Source organism: Aspergillus lentulus (assembly GCF_001445615.1).
Source record: "Aspergillus lentulus DNA, contig: Alt12, strain: IFM 54703, whole genome shotgun sequence".
NCBI lineage: Eukaryota > Fungi > Ascomycota > Eurotiomycetes > Eurotiales > Aspergillaceae > Aspergillus > Aspergillus lentulus.
The window spans coordinates 3,628,927-3,649,316 of record NW_028322115.1 but is presented as its reverse complement, the minus strand read 5'-3'; the positions used below and the strand labels follow the sequence as shown (position 1 = coordinate 3,649,316).

Below are 20,390 nucleotides of genomic sequence, written 5' to 3'. Positions count from 1 at the left end.
ATCAGACTCAAGGAGTACACCATCCAAGACAGCCCTGCCCTACGCAGCTGCAAAACAGTTGATCGACAATCTCGATGAGTCCTTCGGCAAGTACCCGTTGTGGCTCTGTCCCGCGCCGCAGACCACAGCGCATGTAAGGGTCCCGTTGCTCAAAAGCATATGGGATCGAGGCCGAGTACAAGCCGGATATGATTATCAGCGTGGAGTCTAGCGAGCCTAGCATGACACAGTCCGGTGATTTCAACCGACGGCAAGTCGCTCCAACCCAGACACTAAGTAAGGAGACGTTATCTGGTTAATCCACATCGTAGTTTTTCCCTAAAAGACTGGATGAAGAAGTTTCTTGTTTTCGGTTGCCTTACGTCTCAGATATTTTCTGTCGTCAACGCCGAAGTAAGGATGACTTATACGGCCTTTTTGCTTTACCAGTGAGCTTGCTTCGCCGTATGAGTAATGAAGGAACCCCAGATCTGAGACACCTGCTCTGCAACGTCCGTGTCTTGAATCTGGAATTAGGTTGATGGAGCTGTTCTGACATACTTCCGCAGATGTATCAAGGTAAGCTACTTAGACTTCTCTGCTTCTCGTAACATCACTAAATTCTTCATACACATAACAATTCCACTGTGGATGCATTGAAATGCTAGATGGCCTAAAAGTCTTATAAGATTCACAATTCATGATTCTCCCAGTAATCACTTGGGCGTCTTTAGATGAATCTACGCTTTTACTCAGTGACTTATGTGAAAATCATGCCTCAACAATTGCAATTTTCTCTTAAGCTTTGAGCCACAAAAGACTTATCCCTATCCTAATTCATTATTCTGAAACGGGGACGAAGCGTTCAATGCTTCCAGATAACATGATGATCTCACATTTTTAGGATGATGCCTAGGGCATAGGGCAAGGGCAACACTGCAGCCCTGGGTACACCAACGCGCTTCCTTTCTAGGTAGAATTCCTGCAAGCTCATTCCGACGCGCTCTTTTTCAAACAATGAGTAAGGTACCAAATACATACAAGAAGAATTCCAAAACTTTACAGCTATCTTACAAACAAAACAAGACCAAAAACTAGACTGTCCATTGAATTTGTCAGGACTTGGACTGCTGAAAATGTGATCGAGTATGCAGGACTGCCGCCGTGAAGAACGGGGTATGATAGAACCACTTCGTACAAGCTGGTACAACCTGGTACTTTCGATACATGAATTACCAACCATGTGTAATTATGACCAGGACCTAGGCCGTGTGCATAACAGGAGTATACGCTATACAACCACACATTATTGTCCCCCAGCAGGATTCCAAATCATAATACGGAGTATTATCGAGCAAAGGAAGGGTAGTTATATTAATGTCTCTAGTCGTTTAACCCTGTAACAAGCAAGGGATGGTGAAAATTCTCTCTGTCTGTCTGACTGACTGGTAGGAAACTCGCAGTGTACTGCATTTCCTACGGAAGACTGACTCTCTGAAATTTCTGTCGCTGACTACCTACCTAGACAGGAAGAACTGTCCTGCACCTATATCGGAGAGAACCTAACGCATGGTACTTGTGGGTTGTCTTGTTATCACCCACAGATAGATTCCGAGATGGAGTCTCTGTTCTGTATTCCGTAGGCTAGACTGGATAACTGGAACCTGTTGGATCCTGGATGAAGCTAAGGAAGTGGAGTCTCCTCCATACTCCGTGTACTAGTTCCGTTCCTTCGAATGATGACATCCATCTGCACTTGAGCCGTTGGCGCCGACGCTACAAGGTCTTAGCGGGTCTCGGTCTGACTCGCTGAGTCGCTGCATTCAATGCTTATGAATTGGTTACTCCGAGAGGAATGATATTCCTTCAACCAAATACATTAGAATTGATCAGCAACGTAGAGTCGCACTCATCATCTTGCACATGGAAACTTGACGCCCTGTACGACGTCAAAAAGCCTGTCCTTGAACATTCAGACCGAGATTGGAAGAGAAGTAGGCTGCCTGGACTTCAGGGGTCTCGGCCCGGTCTGGATTGAATTTGGCTCTGGAGTTATCTCAAGTAATTACAGAGTCGAAGGATGGTAGATAGATTCCTTCTATTGGTGCGCGGGAATAATCCGATATCAATAGTGGCCCTATTGGTTTTCTTTTCTTCTTTCATAGTTTACACATCTCAAGCCAGTCAATCTCAGAATTGGGAAATCTTCTAGAAAGTCTTTCTATCTTACTGTCGAATAAGCTGGTTGCAAGGCAGCTGAAATCAGCTGTGCTTGTGTACCGCAAGTGCAACATTTTCAGGGTGCAATATTGTATATTTTTGAGTGCGGACGACTCACATGTACTGTACCATTTACCCAATTGCCTGGATCCGGACAGAATTTTTTTTCTACAACTGAAACTGAGTAAAACTTTTTTCGTTTAAGTTTTTTTTCCCCTCTTGCTGTTCGTTTTGATCTACCTGATACTAACCAAGTTGCGGTCTGCCCATTTCCGTTGCCGGGTTGCTGCCCAGCTGGTCGCAGCGGTAAAGCCCATCGACCACCTGCTGCCTGTTGTCTGTTGCCCAATAAGTTGTCGTACTTTGTACAAGCTACAAAGACTGTCGTTAGTAATTAGGAATAAAATGCCATATGGCTCCACTCGAGAGCAAAATTCTAATCTATCAACTATCGACAAAATAGTTTACTATCTATACTGAAGCTGAACCATGGACGGCACCCGGGAGTGACCCGTAGCACATCCATGGGACAACCCATAGTGTTCCAGTACCTTATATTGACATTATTAGACATATATGGCATATGCAGTAGTTATATCCTGTTATCTTTGTGTCGCGTTGCACGAGGATGATTACCATTCCTATCATCCACCCAAGGCTGAGCATCGCATGCTGCATGTTGTGGACACTCGACGCCCTGATGCAGCTTTATGGCCAACGGCTTCAGCGAGTCAATCTATAAGTATATTTAAAGATTCAACCGTTCAGCTGTATCTCTCCAATGGCACGATGATCATAATCAGCTGAGCCACAGCGGCAATGGGAGGATTGACTCATATAGGTTCCGGCTTCAGGCTCCAGTGGTAGACAGGGGAAGAAGCACATGAAGATATCGTTGATAAAGGTATCATATGAACTACAGAAGAGGAAACTACCAAGTAGATGAGTCAGAATGACTCTTATAACGCTGCGATGGTGGAACATTCATATAGACTGGTTGATAGAAGGCCTAACTTCACGCCGAATCCTGTCCTTTCCTGCTATGGGAGAAGTCATTCAGCCTTCCAGAATATTAATACGATATACAGAGGTACGGTGCCCAACAATGTCAGGAATCAAGATGATTCGAACGCACCTCTGAAAGGGGATGATGTAGGATGACTCGATGGCAATCTGTAAGAAGTCATAACGTAACTGACCCTGCATATAATAGTATCAAATCCCAAGCATATGATATAAAAGCATCAGAAACCCACAAGCTGCTTGATATTCGTAGAATAGATAGGCGCCCACCCGCTTATCCCTCAGCCACTGTGGTTGGGCCCAAAAATGTCAAGTTGGATCCAGTCAAGAATTTTGATCTTCATTTCTCGCCTCGCGCCCAATCGTAAAATATCTCTTTTAACTCGTTATTTAATTAAAAACTAAAAAAAGGTTGAGCCGGAGTACAGTAAGACGAAGATTACGAAGCACATTATTACCTCATTTACCCCCAATACCTGAGAGATACAGCCCCACCACACCCGCTTATTTCGTTGTTAATGCCACGGCCGGAGCCTTGATTTCTACAAAACCAAGCGATATCCCGTCGAAGCCCCCCTTTGCACCAAAACCTGTCCGCCCTACTTGGGTTTATAATCTTTCTCCACGTTGTCCTTTCAGTGACAAAATAACCTCTGAATAGTTCCTGGGTCAGTTGCCGAGGACTAGCAGCATTAGAAACTCGAACTCGCCACTAGACGATTCGATATTCTAGGTATAATATCTGGGAATATCGCTCAGCTGGAATTCTCACACTGAGACTTGTGTGTGAAGTTCGCCTCCCGGTGACGACGAAAAGAAATACATAGCCCCTTGACTCAGCGATCGGTCAACCGACGACGCTCAAATGCACTCGCAGCAAACACAATTTCAGCCCTCCTCTCCCCTGCAAACCGTACCGCGGTGACGGTCCTCATCTTTAGGTCTTGCGGTGTCTGCTGTCTCGTTTCATCACCGGCGTCGATCGGCTTGCTTCGAACGATATCCTGTATAATATACTCTGGGTTGTTTTTGTTCTCAGTCGTCTCCGTTGAGCTGTTTCTCTGATTGCAAGTCTTTTTTCTGTTTGCTTTGAAATCACTATTTACAAGCGTTTATACCCATCCGTGGTCACGGTTTATTAGCGCCTCGATTTTCCATGCTCTGGTGATAATGTATCACTACGCTTCACCACCACCTGGGTGGTCCTCGTTCGATTACATGAACTCGCCTCCGACCTCTCCGCACTACGCCTACTACGCGACACAATTTGCGAACCCCTACGTTTCTCCTCGAGGCACGTCGAAGCGCCACAATCGCAAGGCCAGCTACGCCGCCCCCAAGGAATCAGGAGCATGGCATTCCGGCTATGGCCAGAGCTTCTACGAAGCGATACCGGAATATGGCACGCCGCCACGCAAGCACGAGAATGTAAGTGCTTTCTCTGGTGGCTATCCATCCTGTCGTCGTCCCCGGGCCAGGTCTAGCGCGACCGGCCTCTGGGACAAGACTGGTTATCATTTCTATGAGACACCGTATCCGTCGGCACAGCGTCGCTCCTCCATCTTTGTAGATGTGGTCGATGATGTGTTCGATGACCGACCGCCCGTTACGCCCAAGCGGGACAGCTACACCCAGCCGCGTCGCCAGCCGTCGTCGTCTCAACGCAAGGGAAGGCCACCCACTGATCCTTATTTCTCCTCTCCTCAGGTCCCCGCGTACGACGACCAGGATTCCCCCAAGCGATCGCGGGCGCGCCGCCAGTCAACCTCCACGCGCACCCCATCCAAACCCAAGCCGTCCGCCACCCCCAAGGCACCGCCCAAGGCGACCGAGGAGGACGCCGCCCGTGCCGGCATTCCGCCGGGCTATTCGATCAAGAACTGGGATCCGACCGAAGCGCCTATCATTCTGTTAGGAAGTGTTTTCGATGCGAACTCGTTGGGCAAGTGGATCTATGACTGGACCGTTTTCCACCACGGTGCCTCGACCCCGATGGCCGACGTGGCGGGTGACTTGTGGTTGCTTCTGATCAAGCTAGCGGGTAAGGTGAAGCGGGCGGACGAGTGCCTGGAGCGAATCAAACGACCCGAGGCGCAGGAGATTGTGGAGGATTTCTTGGAGAGTGGCGAACGCCTGTGGGCGCGGTTCAAGAAGCTGCTGCGCACATGTGAGCAGTTCATGTGGAAGGCAGCCAAGCGGGAGAGTGGTGGCAAGGGGCCCGTCTCGATGGGGCGCAATGCCGGCTGTGAATTCGTCGAGTCGATTTTCGGTCGCGACCGCGAGTTGGAGAACACAGAGAAGTTGATGAACAGCATCCGGGTGTGGAACATGCGGTTTGATGCAAACTGCGAAGAGATCCTCCGAAGACCGTCGTCTGCTTAGCCCGACAGTGCTACAAGTTTACCCCTATTTGCGTATTTGCGTCGACCGGTTTACGAAAAGTTTGTGTTGTGTTTTGTTTTGTTTTGTTTCTGCTCTCTTCTAACATCTAATAATTGTTGTCTGTTCGCAAGCGCAGGCGAAGCGTCTTCTTCGTTCTCGCCTTCTGCCAGGTTTAATCTCTTTCTCATACAAGTCGGATGCATTTTGAGCGCGTTTGGTTTTGGCACTGGATTTGCTCGTTTGCGGTTCTTGATACCTCTTTCCCGACCTACAAGCGGCATCAAACACCCCATGCCGACGCTATCAGCGCGAATCATCTCGTCGGTTTCTGGCGCCCTTTTTTGACTTGTTTCTCTCTGACTCATTCCTGGGACGGGTATGTGCTTTTGCTCTTGTCCGGCGCGGGAGTCGTTTGCATTTCTCTCTACGCAAGTTGGAGTCTTTGCTTTTTCCACTTCACTTCGATGATACCATTTTGCGTTCTCTCTACTGTCTCGGGCACGGTTGGTTTTATTCATTCCTTACTGCGCATGTCTGGTCTTGTCTTTTCCTTTGTTTGTTTTCTGCTCTTCGCGTCAAGACCCGCGTCATAGATACCAACTACCATCGTACCGATAGACTTGAATACACTTTATCTTACCACTGGCAGTTTTTTCCTAGGGGCGTAGCATTCTTGATACCATCATATTTTCGTAGTAATTATCCGGAAAAATACCAAAGTAGTCTTAGTCTTAGTCGTAGCTTCAGTCTTACCCCTCCATATCCACATACTAAGGTAATGTCCATGTAACCTCTAAATCTGATGTCATCTGACAGACCACCCTAAGAAGGCCCGTTCATGCGCCAGCCATGTGAAATGACACGATGTGATGTGATGTGGCCTGCATCGCGGCAGGGATCATCATTCTTAGTGCTTGTTGGCATTTTACCCCTCAGACTGGAGCGCCTAGGCTACCCCTCCCTACATTTGCTGCTATTCTTGCTCTGCTAGTGTTAGGTAGTCCGCCAGACTGCAGGGTCAGACTTAGGCAGCGTCGGGCGAATCCCCGTTTCCGAGACTATGCATGCATGCACGGTTATTACAGGCTATGTCGGGTATTACAAGACGCTACTAGTATAGGTGACTTATTTTACATTGAATGTATCGGAGGTAATTTACTGATGGATTACCTTGCGGAGTACTACCTTAGTACTTGGGTGAGTTTGGCCATGTGTTGGGCCTTATGGCTTATGCATTGCAGGTGCAACCACGTGTTTGTAGGTTAGGGAGTGAGACTGTAGGCACCTTAGAATTTTCAGGTACTGCCGTCGGTAGGTATTATCTAGGTTAGGAGGGTAGGACAGAGGGTTTCTGAGGTGATACTTGCTCAGGGGTACAGATACTAGGTACATATATAGTGGTACTGAGGCGGTTTGGTTGTCTGCATGTCACTGACTGACGAGTCTAGTCTACTTCTATATGCGTCTGTCTATATAGGTATCAAGTATATCTAAATGTAAGGTACAGGTACACAGATTACTTCCCTTCAGCCCTCCAAAACAACCACCCCAGTCCAATCACAAACTTGAACCCAGCCGCCATCCACAACGCAGACTGCATCCCCCCACTGCTCCGACTCAACCACCCGCCCGCAATCGCCCCAACAAGCAACATCACCACCCCTCCAACCCTGCGATTCCGCTTCGCATTCGACGCCGGCCCCGCCCCCAGCTTCGGATCGGACGCAACATCAAAATACACACTCGTCAGCACAACCGCCGGAATCTCATTATACCCCAGCGCGCGGCTCGACGTGATCGACCCCGCAGACTGGAACGCCAGCAGCGCAATTGGGATCAGCTCGAGGAAGAGCGGGCCACCTGTCAGCGCGGCGTCGTCCTGCGTATGCGGGATCAGATCGGCCTCGATGAGCGACACGGCGATGACGATCAGGATGGTCTGCACCATGAACGAGGTGAAGAGGGTGCCGCGGCGGCGGGCGCCCGTGCGACGCGTCACGTTCGAGAAGATCAGCGCGCCAATAAAGAACGAGGCGATGGAAGTCAGAGATTTGAGCCAGCCCCAGGGTTTGCTGGTTGGTTGGCCCGAGGCGCCGAGGCCGAGGAAGATTGTGTTTCCTATACTACGTTAGATCTGGGAGGGTGATGCTTGGGTGAGTGAGTCATACCCGTCTGCATGGCGAGGAAACACGACCAGGCGTTGTAGGCGCTGCTATCGCAGAGGCCTGTGTTCAGGGCGAGGAGCAGGCAGATGAGGTCCGCGTAGGTGGGATCGACGGATTGCCTCCAGCGCTGAGCGAAGGTCGCTCGTTGTTTTGGTGGTTGTTGCGACACTTGGTCCCCTTGTTGGGGGTGCGCTTCTAGGTCAGGCGCACCAGCGGTTTTGTCGGCCATTGCCGCGGAGCACAGCCAGATTCGGTTTTTGAAGCTGTAATCCTTGTTGTGGACGTGATACACCCCCAAGCCGGCTGTCAAGCGTCAATATAAATCGTCCAAAGTGACAGCGGCGGAGCTGGCCGAGGGCGAAAATTTGCGCTGATAGGGAAAACAAGAAAACCGGAGAATATCCGACCAGTAAACACGTCTTTTACTCTCTCCGTACTAGTCTGGCCTGCAGCTATGACAAGATCGGCAAAATATTCGCTGCCTGATTTTTAGGCTTGAAGCTATCTCATAAAAGGGCAGGTGTGCTCATCGAGAGCTCCGATTGCGAATATGGCCTCCCAATCTGGATTGTTATTTGTCAATGCATTGTCGTCAAAAAAACTGAAGAAAGTTGCCAGTGAGACAATGTGGGTAGGGGCCCACCCCCCCGCATACATAGGGCTGAGTTTGGAGCATATTACAATCGGGAGTTGTCGGTCCTCGGTAGATGGATGGAATATAGAGTTGAGAATGAATGGATATACATTTGAGGTTTACCTCTCTACTTCGTGGTGTACGGAGTTTACTATTGATTGATGACTTCATTGTGCTGTCAGGCTTCAACGCATCAATGCACAAGGCAACCTGGATCGTACGACAAACAATCAGATGAAATAAACATTTGAGCATACCCCGGACGAAATCAGTCTGACTAACACTATCTAGAGCATTAGGAAGAGAGTATGTCTCAAGATCTAGGCCAGTCCACCACCTTCGGATTGCCCACATATGGTCGAGAGACCTGCGCACATGAGGATGACACCTTGGGATGGCGACTAACTTCAGTGACACTATAGTCTTCATTGCAAGCAACCAATACCGTGTTCGGCACAGCTGCTTCAACATGCTGTATCCTCATGCGATGGTGAATGGGAACCCTCCAAGGACATAAGAAATCCCTCAGGAGTAAATCGCGCAGACGTTCGTCGTAAGTTGGCACGCGACTTCAGTCCAAATGAAGTCCAATGATATCACTCATACACAGCCAGGCATGACATTTGCCCTTGAGAATATCAAAGAATCAGTGGCACAAATGATGGCTGCAAATGGAATGGCCACGGATGATATCTCTGTGCGGAGAAGCTGATATTGCTGAGTGTGGGCGTCATCGCCGTGTCATCAACGCCACCTCCCTTGTGTGATCAAATATAACAGAGACGAATCGGGGCAACCCCTTTTATTCTTCAAACACAATCTGAAATATTGAAGTTGCACCAGAATAACATTGTATTGTTGGTGAGTAATCGGCTAACTTACCCACGTCCGTCATCTTGAGAACACCTTCGCAAGAGGACTTAATATCTTGCCGGCTGATATTAACTTTTTCAGATCACACAGGTCACATAGTCAAAATGGCAGGATCGAAAACAGAGAGCGCTGTGCGCTTCCCCGAGAGGGACGCCCAGACCCGTCGTCTGCGCAACCAAACCACCCAAGACAAGAAGGCCGTAGCTCGGATGCAAGATCAGGGTGCTTCGGCGCAAGCCAGGGTTGCGAGGGCTACCCATGCCGGTGAGGAGTGGACGCCAGTCGAGACCCTCGAGACCGCCATGGACCGGGACGGCAACCCAGTGCCTGATCCCGCGTATACCGACTATGACAAGATGAGCCAGCACAAAGGTGGCGAGGACGAGGCTGATGACTATGTCGCTGCTAATGCAAACTTTGACGTTAATGCAAAAATTGTCTAAGTCGAGGACTCCTCATCGGCCGTGTACATTCCAGTCACTCAATATGAAGGACATGTGGATTCTCGTCAAGGAAAAGCGTGTAACTAAGTAGTACGTCGGATTTGCAGGACGAAAGAGTTGCCTTTCGCATATTCGCGGAGGTAGTAAAATATGAAATCAAATCACCCTTCATACCTTACCATGACTAGAGTAGCATGCTTCAAGAGTAGTCCGGATCGGAGGTCATAAATTGAGGAGGACGACGCTCTAATAACATTGTGTCTTTCAACGGCTAGAGTCTGCTCAAAGCGCTCATAGATCGAAGTCCGATGCTTGTATTGTTGCGCTTGCAGGCAAGCGGTACTGCATGAGGAACAAAGTTGCTTTTTTGCAGTCTTCCCGAATTAGTCGGCTTTCTAACACCATTAATACACAAACTTCGTGTCTTCAGGAATTGAAATCCGCAATTGACTAACTGATAATGGCGTTGTAGGGCGGGGCTGCAGTGACACGCAGAATGACAGCCGGATTGCTATGGCAACCCCTGACAGTAGATCGGAATCTTAGTGCCTCAGGCGCTCACAATCCCATTCTGGCAAAATCCAAACGACGTCTGAGAGTATTCAGCTTCATTACAACAGGAAGTCCACCTTGGGTGGAATCAACTTGTCATTCCTGATCGCCTTTGGGACTTCAGATCTTTTTCCTTTTGGTTCTCCTTCTGTGCCGTTGCTGCATGTTTCTTTCTTTCAAATTCCATTGCAGAAGCCCCTCGGACTTATCAACTTCTCTGTTTACCCCCATAGAGGCAGTCCGGTTGATGGATCCAACATCAAGATAGCAGGAGATCTTGATTTATTCCTACAATTTGAATTAATCTAGACTTTCTCTTGCGCTGAAGGAAAGCATCGTCGGTAAAGACTTGTTCATCCTAAGCTTTTATCGACCCTCGTCTATTCACAACTGACTGCTGCAACTTCACTCCTTCCTTTTTCTGTGGGTACAACTGTTTGTATGTACCATTGCCTAATTCACCGCCACCGTGGCCTCGTCACTCATTTTGTACATTTATTAGAGGAACAGAGTCAAGGCATGGCGCTGGACCCACGCTTCTACCACCATCTCGGCCACGGGACCGGACCTGGCTCCCACATCTCCTCCTCATCGTGCGGCGCTTCAGCAATTACAGGTATAACAAGCCCTTCAACTATGTCGACTTCTGCCTCCGCAGCCACGTTGCGTTCTACAGCCTCCGTTCCGTCCCTGCGTGCGAGAGAAGGCGTCGCTGTCTCGCCGAGACGTTCGGATGGCGTCCCGAGTCCAACACCTGGGGGTAATGTCAAAGTCGTCGTCCGTGTTAGGAAGTTTTTACCCAGAGGTATGTGGTGGCTGGGAGAGACAGACCCAGACATATAATGGAGTGAGCTAACCTCGGCCTGAACGGCAATCGGATCGTATAGAAACCGAGCGCAATGCGGAATGTCTAATCGAGATGGATCCTCACACACAAATGACCAAGCTCAAAGCGCCCAATATTGGCCCAGAAGACGAAGGAAAGCCAAAGTCCCAAGCTCGCGGCAAGGTCCTGGAGGACAAAGCGTTTGTTTTTGACAACTCGTTTTGGTCCCATGACCCTAATGACGAACATTACGCAACCCAGGAGGACGTCTACAATTGTCTCGGCGAGGAGTTCCTCGACCACAACTTTGAAGGATACCACACTTGCATATTTGCGTACGGACAGACTGGGTCGGGGAAGAGCTACACCATGATGGGAACTCCAGAGCAACCTGGCTTGATACCTCGAACATGCGAAGATTTATTCCAGCGTATCGAAAGTGCCGAGTCGCCTGATGTCAGCTACAATGTCCGCGTGTCATACTTTGAAGTGTACAACGAGCATGTTCGCGACCTGCTGGTTCCCCGAACCGACCCTCCTCATTACCTTCGCATTCGCGAGTCTCCCTCAGAGGGGCCCTATGTCAAAGATCTAACAGAGGTTACCGTCAGAAACTACAACGAACTGATGAAGTACATGCGCAAGGGCGACATGTCTCGCACAGTCGCGAGCACCAAGATGAATGACACATCTTCCAGGTCGCACGCCGTGTTCACCATCACCTTGAAGCAGATACACCACGATCTTTCGACAGATGAGACGACTGAGCGCACGGCCCGAATACGCCTGGTCGATCTGGCAGGATCTGAACGAGCCAAGTCTACTGAAGCTACTGGTCAACGACTCCGGGAAGGGTCCAATATCAACAAGTCGCTCACTACTCTAGGCAGAGTCATTGCGGCTTTGGCGGACCCTAAACATGGGCGTTCTGGAAAGCGCAAAGGAAAGGACGTCGTGCCGTACAGAGACTCAATACTCACTTGGCTGCTCAAGGACAGTCTTGGCGGAAACTCAAAGACCGCAATGATCGCATGCATTTCTCCCTCAGACTATGAGGAAACCCTTTCCACCCTTCGCTACGCGGACCAAGCGAAGCGAATCCGCACTCGTGCTCGGGTTAACCAGGACCAAATGTCTGCCGCGGAGCGTGATAAGCAGATTGCAGAAATGGCGGAGACTATCCGAGCGCTTCAGCTCAGCGTGAGCCTGGCCACTGCTAACAGAAGGGAGACCGAGATTCAGAACGAGCGACTCGAAGTCTACCAGCAAAAGGTAGAGAAGATGCAGAGACTTATGGAAGAGACCAAGATGGTCAGTGAGTGCAAGATCCGGCAGCTGCAGACCGAAAATGAAGCGCTTCGCAACCATCTGAAACTTGCACTGGACAGCCTCAAGAATCCCATACCCCTGGTAACAATCGAAAAGCGCAAAAGCAACTTATCTGCTTTGGGAGAAGAGAACGGCAACACAGCTGACGGGGTCAACGACACCCGGCCTCAGTCACCGATTTCTGATGCAGGGCCGGAGCCCGATCTCATCTGGGCAGATGATGACACCATCCTCATCGAGGCTAGTCAAGTCAAGGCTCAGGAAATGCAGGCCGACATGGAAGATTTGCTGGTGGATTTGAACATGTTCAAACGCAAACTGGCCACCGACCATGAACGATTTCGATTCATCCAGAAGCACGAAACTCGCAAAGGGCGTCGTGCGTTGCAAGTTGTTTTGGCCAATAATCGCTAGGATTCGACGCCCGACACGACGGTTTCAGGGAGGGTTTTTGTTGTATATTCAAGAGCAAGCAGGAGTTTTGGACTCTGGAGTTACATGGAGTTCGTGGTTATCTGTGCTTTTGAAAGTCGCCACAGGATACTTGACGATCACAGTCAGACCTTAGAACTTCTCTCGAACCTCTTTCAAGTCTTTGATGATGAATATCTGCCGGTGAACCATTTGTTGAAGGGCTTCTTGTTCTTACAGCGTGTGCTCTTTTGTGCTTTTGCAATGAAACGATGGGATGATATTATGCCAGTACGATACACGTTGACGAATTGGTTTACGAGATAATAATGAAGCCAATAATTTATTTTCTGCATAGAATCCCAAGTATGAACCTAGAAAACATTGATCTGGATATCTAAAGTGCGAGTATGCAGCCTGAATTTTAGGGCTGCTTTAGTGCCGGCCTTGGCCTTTCCTCTTTTGGGCCTCTGACTCAACTTCCGACTGGTGACTTTTGACGCTTTCGATTCCGCCGGACTTCCTCCTAACCCCACAATCACCAAGAAAAGTCGCCAATGCCCCTCTCCGTTTCGCTGTCGCGTTAAATTAGTTGAGTTCGAGATGGCGACTCCTATCAATCCACCAGTACCTTCGTCAGCATCAGAATCTGCCACTACCGCGCCGGCGCAACAACAATCTACCTCCGAAATGCAGGCCCAGCAACAGCAACCGCCCCGCGAGCCCAAAGGAGCCGCAAAGAGCGCCTCTAAACCCGCCAAACAATCCCAAAAACCCAAGGAGGGCGCGTCCTCAACTGATGGAGCCACGCCGGCCGATGCAGGATCTGAGAAACTCACACCCGCTGAACTGAAGAAGAAGGCCAAAGCAGAAAAGGCCGCCCGCAGGGCGAAGGAGAGGGCCGAGAGAGAACAAGCCGGTGGTGCGGCGCCGGCGCAGGGCGCCAATTCCGCATTTGCGAAGAAAGGGCAGGCCGGCGCGGGGGGAGCTGGTGGTGGTGCGGGCGGGAAGGACGCTGCTGCTGCGCAGTCGCAGAAGGGACGGGGGTATCTGCCGCGTCGGGGCTCTGCGCAGGCTGCTGGCGCTATGGAGCAAAAGAAGAAGCAGGAGGATAAGAGTGTGGCTGTTTTTGGACACCTTTATGGGCAGCAGCGGAGGACTACGGTTGCTGGGGCGGGCAAGGAGGTGCATCCTGCTGTGTTGGCTTTGGGGTTGCAGATGAGGGATTATGTGATTTGTGGGAGCAGTGCGCGATGTGTAGCGACGTTGTTGGCGTTCAAGAGAGTACGTTCTTTTTCCCTCCCTTCTTTGTTGACTATGCTGATGTGATTTTCTACTCAAGGTGATCGAGTCCTACACAACGCCTCTTGGTACCTCCTTGGCTCGTCACTTGACTACCCACCTCTCCCACCAGATCACCTATCTCTCCACTTGCCGCCCTCTCTCGATCAGCCAAGGAAATGCTATTCGTGCGCTCAAGCTGGCTATTTCCTCGATTGACCCCTCCGTTCCTGAGGCGAGTGCCAAGGCGTCGCTAAGCGACTTTATCGACAGCTTCATCCGCGAAAAGATTACTGTTGCAGACCAGGTTATTGCGGACAGTGCCGCTCAGAAAATCCAGGATGGCGATGTGATTGTGACATACGCCGGCAGCTCGATTGTCAAGCAAACTCTTCTCACCGCACACAAGCAAGGCAAGAAGTTCCGGGTATCCATCATCGACTCTCGTCCGTTGTTCGAGGGCAAGAACTTGGCTCGGACGTTGGCCAAGGCCGGTCTCGAGGTTCAGTATTCGCTCGTCAACGGCATCAGCCATGCCATTAAGGACGCTACCAAAGTGTTCCTCGGAGCTCACGCGATGACTAGCAATGGTCGGCTGTACTCACGCGTCGGCACGGCGCTGGTCGCCATGTCTGCCAAGGAGCGTGCCGGTGGTGTGGAGGTCCCTGTCATTGTATGCTGTGAGTCCGTCAAGTTCACCGACCGAGTTGCTCTTGACAGTATTGTCGTCAACGAAATTGCCGACGCCGACGAGCTGGTAATGAACGAGCCCTTGCAGCAAGTGACAGGTCTGCCCGACCCGGCTGCCGTTGCTCAACCGGAGCCCAAGAAGGGGAGCAAATCTGCTGCGAACCCCAGTCACTCCGAGTCTACTGCAGTCACACAAGGCACTTCGCCTCTGAAAGACTGGAAAGACACTCCCAACCTGCAGCTGTTGAACATCATGTACGATGTGACACCGGCCGAATATGTTGACATGGTTGTTACCGAAATGGGCAGCCTGCCGCCAAGTGCCGTCCCAATCGTGCACCGGATGAGCACAAATTTGTGAAGTCATCCAAAATAAAGACAAACGAATCTGCTCGTTTAGTGATGACACTTCTCTGTTGTCACGGACATGGCAGAAAAGATAATTGGTCAATTAAGTGGATCACACCGCAGTGGCACTATCTAAGATGAAGGATGATGGCAGCGTCAGTGGGCAGGACTACTGCAAGTGTCCGTCGTATCCTGCATGGTTTCGTTCTGGGCAAAGGATCTACCTCTCAGGGTTGACTATTCCAATGTAATGATATTCGGCTTTCTGAAGCTTAGCGGGTCAATTAAAGAAAAGTTTCTTACATAATTATGCTCCTTTGTACGCCGTAATTGGAGACATGATGCCTCTCTTCAATGTCTGGAAGATAGGTGCCTGAGGCAACAAAAGAATCGATCCAAAGGCGGTGGAGCGGCTAGATCTTATCGCTCATATCGTCGTATCTCTTTCGTCCCTGCCTTAGTCTCAGCTTGCCCAAACAGATATCCAGTGAACCCGCCTCGATTGCATTCAAACTCGTCGAATCACGAACAGCAAATTACTTGGAGAAAGGGTTTACTTGGACATTCGCTGCAGTTCAACCCGCAATTCAAAATGGTTAGCCCATTACTACCAACACATCAAAACAAACCACCCCGCGTGACAGTAACTAATCCCAAACTACAGAGCAAAGACTCCTCCCCCACAAACATCCACATGCATCATCCCCGACTAGCAGATTACTTCGAGGAATTCACCCGCCCACACACCTCGCAAACAGCCAACATGACCGCGTCCGCCTCCGCCTCCCACCTCTACCAGCACGGCTACAGCCACGGCGTGACCTACGGCTCCTCCTCGCCGACGCTGGTCCCGTCGTACCTGCCCATCGAGGAGATCTACGTGCTGCCGCAGTATCAGCCGCCCAATCCCGAGGATGAGGATGATGTGGTGCCGGACCAGCATGCGGCGTTTGGGATTACGCGGGCGATGGAGCGGAGGAGGGAGCCTGCTTGGAGGGATTTGGGGCTGGAGGGGTTGGTTGCTGGTGGGGGGAGCGGGGGTGGGAAGGGGAAGGGGGTGAAGGTCAGGGTTAAGGAGGCGGGACGGTTTATGGGTGGGAAGAGGACGGTTTGTTTGCGGTGATCGAGCTCAGCGGGTGGATTTGGTACTTGGGTGTTTTGTTAGAGCGAGGTGTTACGGTCTGTCTGATTCTTTATTGATATCAGTGTTCAGGGTCAGGGAACAAGGTCATTATTATTGTCATGTCTATCGTGACTCCGACGCCGTGTAGCGGCGGTAATATACAATTATATGCGAATAACGTCCACACGTGCCCGTTCGTAGAGCTTATGACCTAGCTGTTTCTGTTCTCGTTCGTCGTCCGCTATTACGCGTGGGTGAATCGCCATCTGTGCATATGTCCCCGCTGCTCGTCGTTTGGATAGTGTGCCGGGGTTGATCACGAGGACGCTGTCGACGACCTAGACGATCGGATGTTAGAAATAAGAACGAGAGCGAAAGACACGGTCGAAATACCTTGACAAATGGAGGGAGTAAACTCGGGGTAATCAACACGTCCGGTCGTACATTCCACCACTCTCCCAACTTGGAATAGCTGAGGTCTAACATGGCTCCCGTCGCAACACCGTTTTCAGTTGCTGGTTTGGGAAGATTCTCGCGGGAAGAGGGCGGGAACATGGGGAGGAAATGCCGTTGTTCGATGAGATATTTGGGCAGCCGAGTCAAGAGACTGCCTTCCTTGGGTTTGCCGTGCAGGACTTCCTCCCGTCGTAAATCGTATAGTACGTCATACGAGCACATGCCGATGACGGTCTCGTTGAAGGACAATGTAACAGGGTTGGATACCATCCGGACCTGTTTTGGTAACCCGAGCTCTTTCTTCGGTAACTGCTCCTGCGGCCAGGAGACGTGCTTGCTCAACGCATCCCGAACGGATGGTATCATCACAATTGTAATGCTGGGTACCGCTGCGACAAGCTTCTGCAGCGGCGCTGTGATGCAGTGCCTGAACACGGTTGCCAATGTGGCAGTGTCGGGATCAAGTCCTTTCATACTGGGGAGATCAAGATCCCCTGCTGACAGCAGCGGATGCTCAATATCCAAAAAAGGCCCCATCAGTACAAGACTGTCTGCATAGGTCTCAGCGGCTTTCTGACAGATCTCGTGTAGCGGCTCAAAAGCGAGATTGTCATCTGCTGTGTATGGTCCAGACGCAATCAACACATTCAGTGGTGAGGGAGAGCCGGCTTCCTCTAGCCTCTGATTGATACTGTCCATAGTAACTGGAGAAGACGCCGCAGGTGGTAGTAGGGGTGGGGGCAACACCTCCTTGACGGAGAAATAGTTCCCTGAGGCATTGATCCCCCTCAGAGCAACTATTTGTCCAGGGAAAAAATTCGCTGACGCTACTGAATCCAAGTTCAGTGGTACACGTAGACCAGCGCCTGTTCGTCTGGAGGTCTCAAGAACAAGTGACGCAGGATTTAGCTTCCCTTCCAAGCTGTCTGAAGCGATGCGTCCGACGGCAATAATCTCGCTTGTGCTCTGGAGAGCGGCGCTGCCGAAGTTGGCATCTTCCCTTTCATATTCTTTCTGGTAAATTTCGGTAAACTCATCGATCCGGTCGTCCAATATTTCCGATGCTTCAGAAACCCGCATCGCCATCGGCTTATAACCAAACTTCTTGAGGTCTGTGTTCGCAGTGGGCCTTATCCTGGCTTCTGAAAAAGGTGCCATTGGGATCTCGGGCATAGACAAATGCGCATTGAGGGTTTCTATAATCTGTCCGGGATTGGGTCGTTCTGAGAAAGGCACCGATCTGTTCTCCGTCAGTCAGGCTCTCGGACTCACGAGACTGATCCATACTGTAATCCATCGACTGCACCGCCGCCGTTGACAGCTACCGCAGCGGGTTTTGAATTCGGAGACTGGTTATTATCGGTTTTTCCGATCTTCGAGAGCGAAGGAGATCCGAAGTCTGATCTGCGTTTCGTCGAACTATTCATACCAGTTGGAGTTCGGCCAGGGCCATTGGGTGTCAATCCGTCCAATCTAAGTAACGGTGCTTGATAAGCGCTTCCGACCTGACAGAAAAGTGGTATGACTGCTCAAAGGGCCTTACATTCCAAAAACATCGGACGTATTTGTTGCTCGCGGAGTCGCTGTCACTGCGCTTCGCTTTTCGGTCTGTCTGCCTGTCCTTCCTCGGCTTTCCCTTTCCAATGCCTCCTGAACGTCCCGCTTGAATAACCGAACTGTCTCCAGATTCAGCTTGGTGTCTTCCGTGCCCATCTTCAAGCAGTACGATTCCCATTTATAGAAGAGCTCCTGTGGGGGAATCGAATGCACACGCAGTATAGACTGCAACTCCGCAAGGACGTCCTTGGGTAATCCATCTGGCGATGTGGCCGCGAAGAGCTCATTGAGCTCTGCTGTAACACCATCCATATCCATCTTTGTATAATGATATCGAGGTGGATTTGATGCAGCAGAAATGAGCAATTGCACTGTCAGTTGCTACGGGGTATCACTACCGCCATAGATAAAACGCGTCAGATACGCGTGGGACACGCGACGCCATTAAATGGTCACCGCCTACCGTTTCTGATATTCTATTGTCTTACTGTCTTAGGCATCTACTAAGGTACTAATCGATGATCGGTCTTTTGTTATCCTCCAGTGGGGCTTGTCGATCTCGATGAGGATTGACAGAACTAGGAAAAAGCAAAGAAGAAAAGTTCTGATTCCTGTGACATAACTTCAGCACTCGTTTAGACCATTGCCACTTAGATTTTTGAGATATAGAAACTTGGTTTGAAAGCATAAACTCGTTCACAATGAGTGCACCGTCAGAAGCTCCCGCTGCTGCAACAGCTCCAGTCACCGACTCACAGGCCAATGCTCCGGTTTCGTCGTCTCCGACAAACCCAGTTGATGATCAATCTCCTGCTGCGACAACATTGCAATCTATGGCCCAGGTCCCGCCTTCTAATACCAGTGGGAATGATGAGAAAGATATTGAATCGAACCTCCCAACGTCCGCTGCTGATGGCCTCGTTCAGAGACCATTCCCTCGCCCACTTGATACAGCAAAACCAGCGGCTCCTGCTGAGCTTACTCCTGATCAGCAATCGAAATATGAGGCAGTCCTGAAGGCAGTTTCCGAATGGACCACTGTTCCGACAACATCGGCAAAAAATGCTCCCGAGGCCCCAATTACAGACGATGAGCGCATGTTTCTGACCCGGGAATGTCTTCTGCGGTACTTGCGCGCTACGAAATGGAATGTCGCCGAAGCTATCACCCGACTTCAGCGCACTCTCACTTGGCGGCGCGAATATGGCCTGGAAAAGCTGACTCCAGACTACATCTCGATTGAGAACGAGACAGGAAAGCAGGTCATCCTCGGATACGACATCCATGCGCGACCCTGTCTCTACCTCTTGCCCTCCAACCAGAACACGGAGAAGAGTGACCGCCAAGTTGAGCATCTAGTCTTCATGCTGGAGCGCGTGATCGACCTTATGGGACCGGACCAGGAAACTTTGGCACTTATTGTGAATTTCAATGAGACGAAGTCTGGGCAGAACGCGAGTTTGGGTCAAGCTAAGCAGACGCTCAACATTCTTCAAAACCACTATCCGGAGAGACTGGGACGTGCATTGGTGATAAACGGTAAGTGATTCTGCTGTTTTGATGATTCACTCATTTGTCTGATTGCCGTGGTGATTTTAGTGCCATTCGTCATCTGGGGCTTTTTCAAACTAATCACCCCGTTTATCGACCCATTGACTCGGGAGAAATTGAAGTTCAACGAAGATCTTCGGCAGCATGTGCCTGCCGGCCACCTGATGAAATCCGTAGGTGGTGATGTGGAATTCCGATATGATCATTCCATTTATTGGCCGGCTTTGAATCAGCTGGCTGACAAGAGGAGGAACGAGTACCGACAGCGCTGGATGCAGGGAGGCAAACGTATCGGAGAGTTTGAGCACTATCTCAAGACCGGTACCAGCCCCAGTCGGTCACAGTCCGAGGGCACCAACGGGGTTAGCGAGAAGTCGTGACAGGACTTCTTCAACCTCCTATGGCCGTCACTTATACGGCGTCCCTTCGATGTCCTTCCTGTTTTCTACATGTTGGTCAAGCGTCTAATAATTGCTGGCGTGTTGCTGGAAGGATCTGTGCCACACTGAGCGTCATACTCTGCTGGAGAGTCAGTGTGTATATTTCC

The 20,390-nt window shown here is 50.4% G+C and overlaps 7 protein-coding genes across 7 annotated transcripts; 5 read left to right on the top strand and 2 right to left on the bottom strand.

Moving 5' to 3' along the window:
- Positions 1–4,392: 4,392 nt before the first annotated feature.
- On the top strand, positions 4,393–5,604 carry ALT_7118 (uncharacterized protein; the record flags this gene model as incomplete). Its single annotated transcript, XM_033557348.2, has 1 exon — positions 4,393–5,604. The coding sequence occupies one exon, from the start codon at positions 4,393–4,395 to the stop codon at positions 5,602–5,604; it is 1,212 nt and encodes a 403-aa protein (XP_033413239.2).
- A 1,516-nt stretch (positions 5,605–7,120) lies between these two features.
- On the bottom strand, positions 7,121–7,998 carry ALT_7117 (YoaK family protein; the record flags this gene model as incomplete). The annotated part of the gene is made up of 2 exons (XM_033557349.1): positions 7,121–7,722; positions 7,773–7,998. 2 exons carry the CDS (start codon positions 7,996–7,998, stop codon positions 7,121–7,123), a joined length of 828 nt encoding a protein of 275 aa, XP_033413240.1.
- Positions 7,999–9,380: 1,382 nt separating this feature from the next.
- ALT_7116 (uncharacterized protein) lies at positions 9,381–9,719 on the top strand (the record flags this gene model as incomplete). Its single annotated transcript, XM_033557350.1, has 1 exon — positions 9,381–9,719. The coding sequence occupies one exon, from the start codon at positions 9,381–9,383 to the stop codon at positions 9,717–9,719; it is 339 nt and encodes a 112-aa protein (XP_033413241.1).
- A 1,188-nt stretch (positions 9,720–10,907) lies between these two features.
- On the top strand, positions 10,908–15,169 carry ALT_7115 (kinesin-like protein KIF1C; the record flags this gene model as incomplete). The annotated part of the gene is made up of 4 exons (XM_033557352.2): positions 10,908–11,076; positions 11,159–12,805; positions 13,430–14,121; positions 14,180–15,169. The coding sequence occupies 4 exons, from the start codon at positions 10,908–10,910 to the stop codon at positions 15,167–15,169; spliced, it is 3,498 nt and encodes a 1,165-aa protein (XP_033413243.2).
- Positions 15,170–15,748: 579 nt separating this feature from the next.
- On the top strand, positions 15,749–16,279 carry ALT_7114 (uncharacterized protein; the record flags this gene model as incomplete). The annotated part of the gene is made up of 1 exon (XM_089600187.1): positions 15,749–16,279. The coding sequence occupies one exon, from the start codon at positions 15,749–15,751 to the stop codon at positions 16,277–16,279; it is 531 nt and encodes a 176-aa protein (XP_089455649.1).
- A 164-nt stretch (positions 16,280–16,443) lies between these two features.
- On the bottom strand, positions 16,444–18,610 carry ALT_7113 (DNA-directed DNA polymerase alpha subunit POL12; the record flags this gene model as incomplete). Its single annotated transcript, XM_033557354.2, has 4 exons — positions 16,444–16,617; positions 16,673–17,975; positions 18,023–18,208; positions 18,279–18,610. The coding sequence occupies 4 exons, from the start codon at positions 18,608–18,610 to the stop codon at positions 16,444–16,446; spliced, it is 1,995 nt and encodes a 664-aa protein (XP_033413245.2).
- Positions 18,611–18,993: 383 nt separating this feature from the next.
- Positions 18,994–20,223, top strand: ALT_7112 (CRAL/TRIO domain protein; the record flags this gene model as incomplete). The annotated part of the gene is made up of 2 exons (XM_033557355.1): positions 18,994–19,831; positions 19,892–20,223. 2 exons carry the CDS (start codon positions 18,994–18,996, stop codon positions 20,221–20,223), a joined length of 1,170 nt encoding a protein of 389 aa, XP_033413246.1.
- Positions 20,224–20,390: the final 167 nt, after the last annotated feature.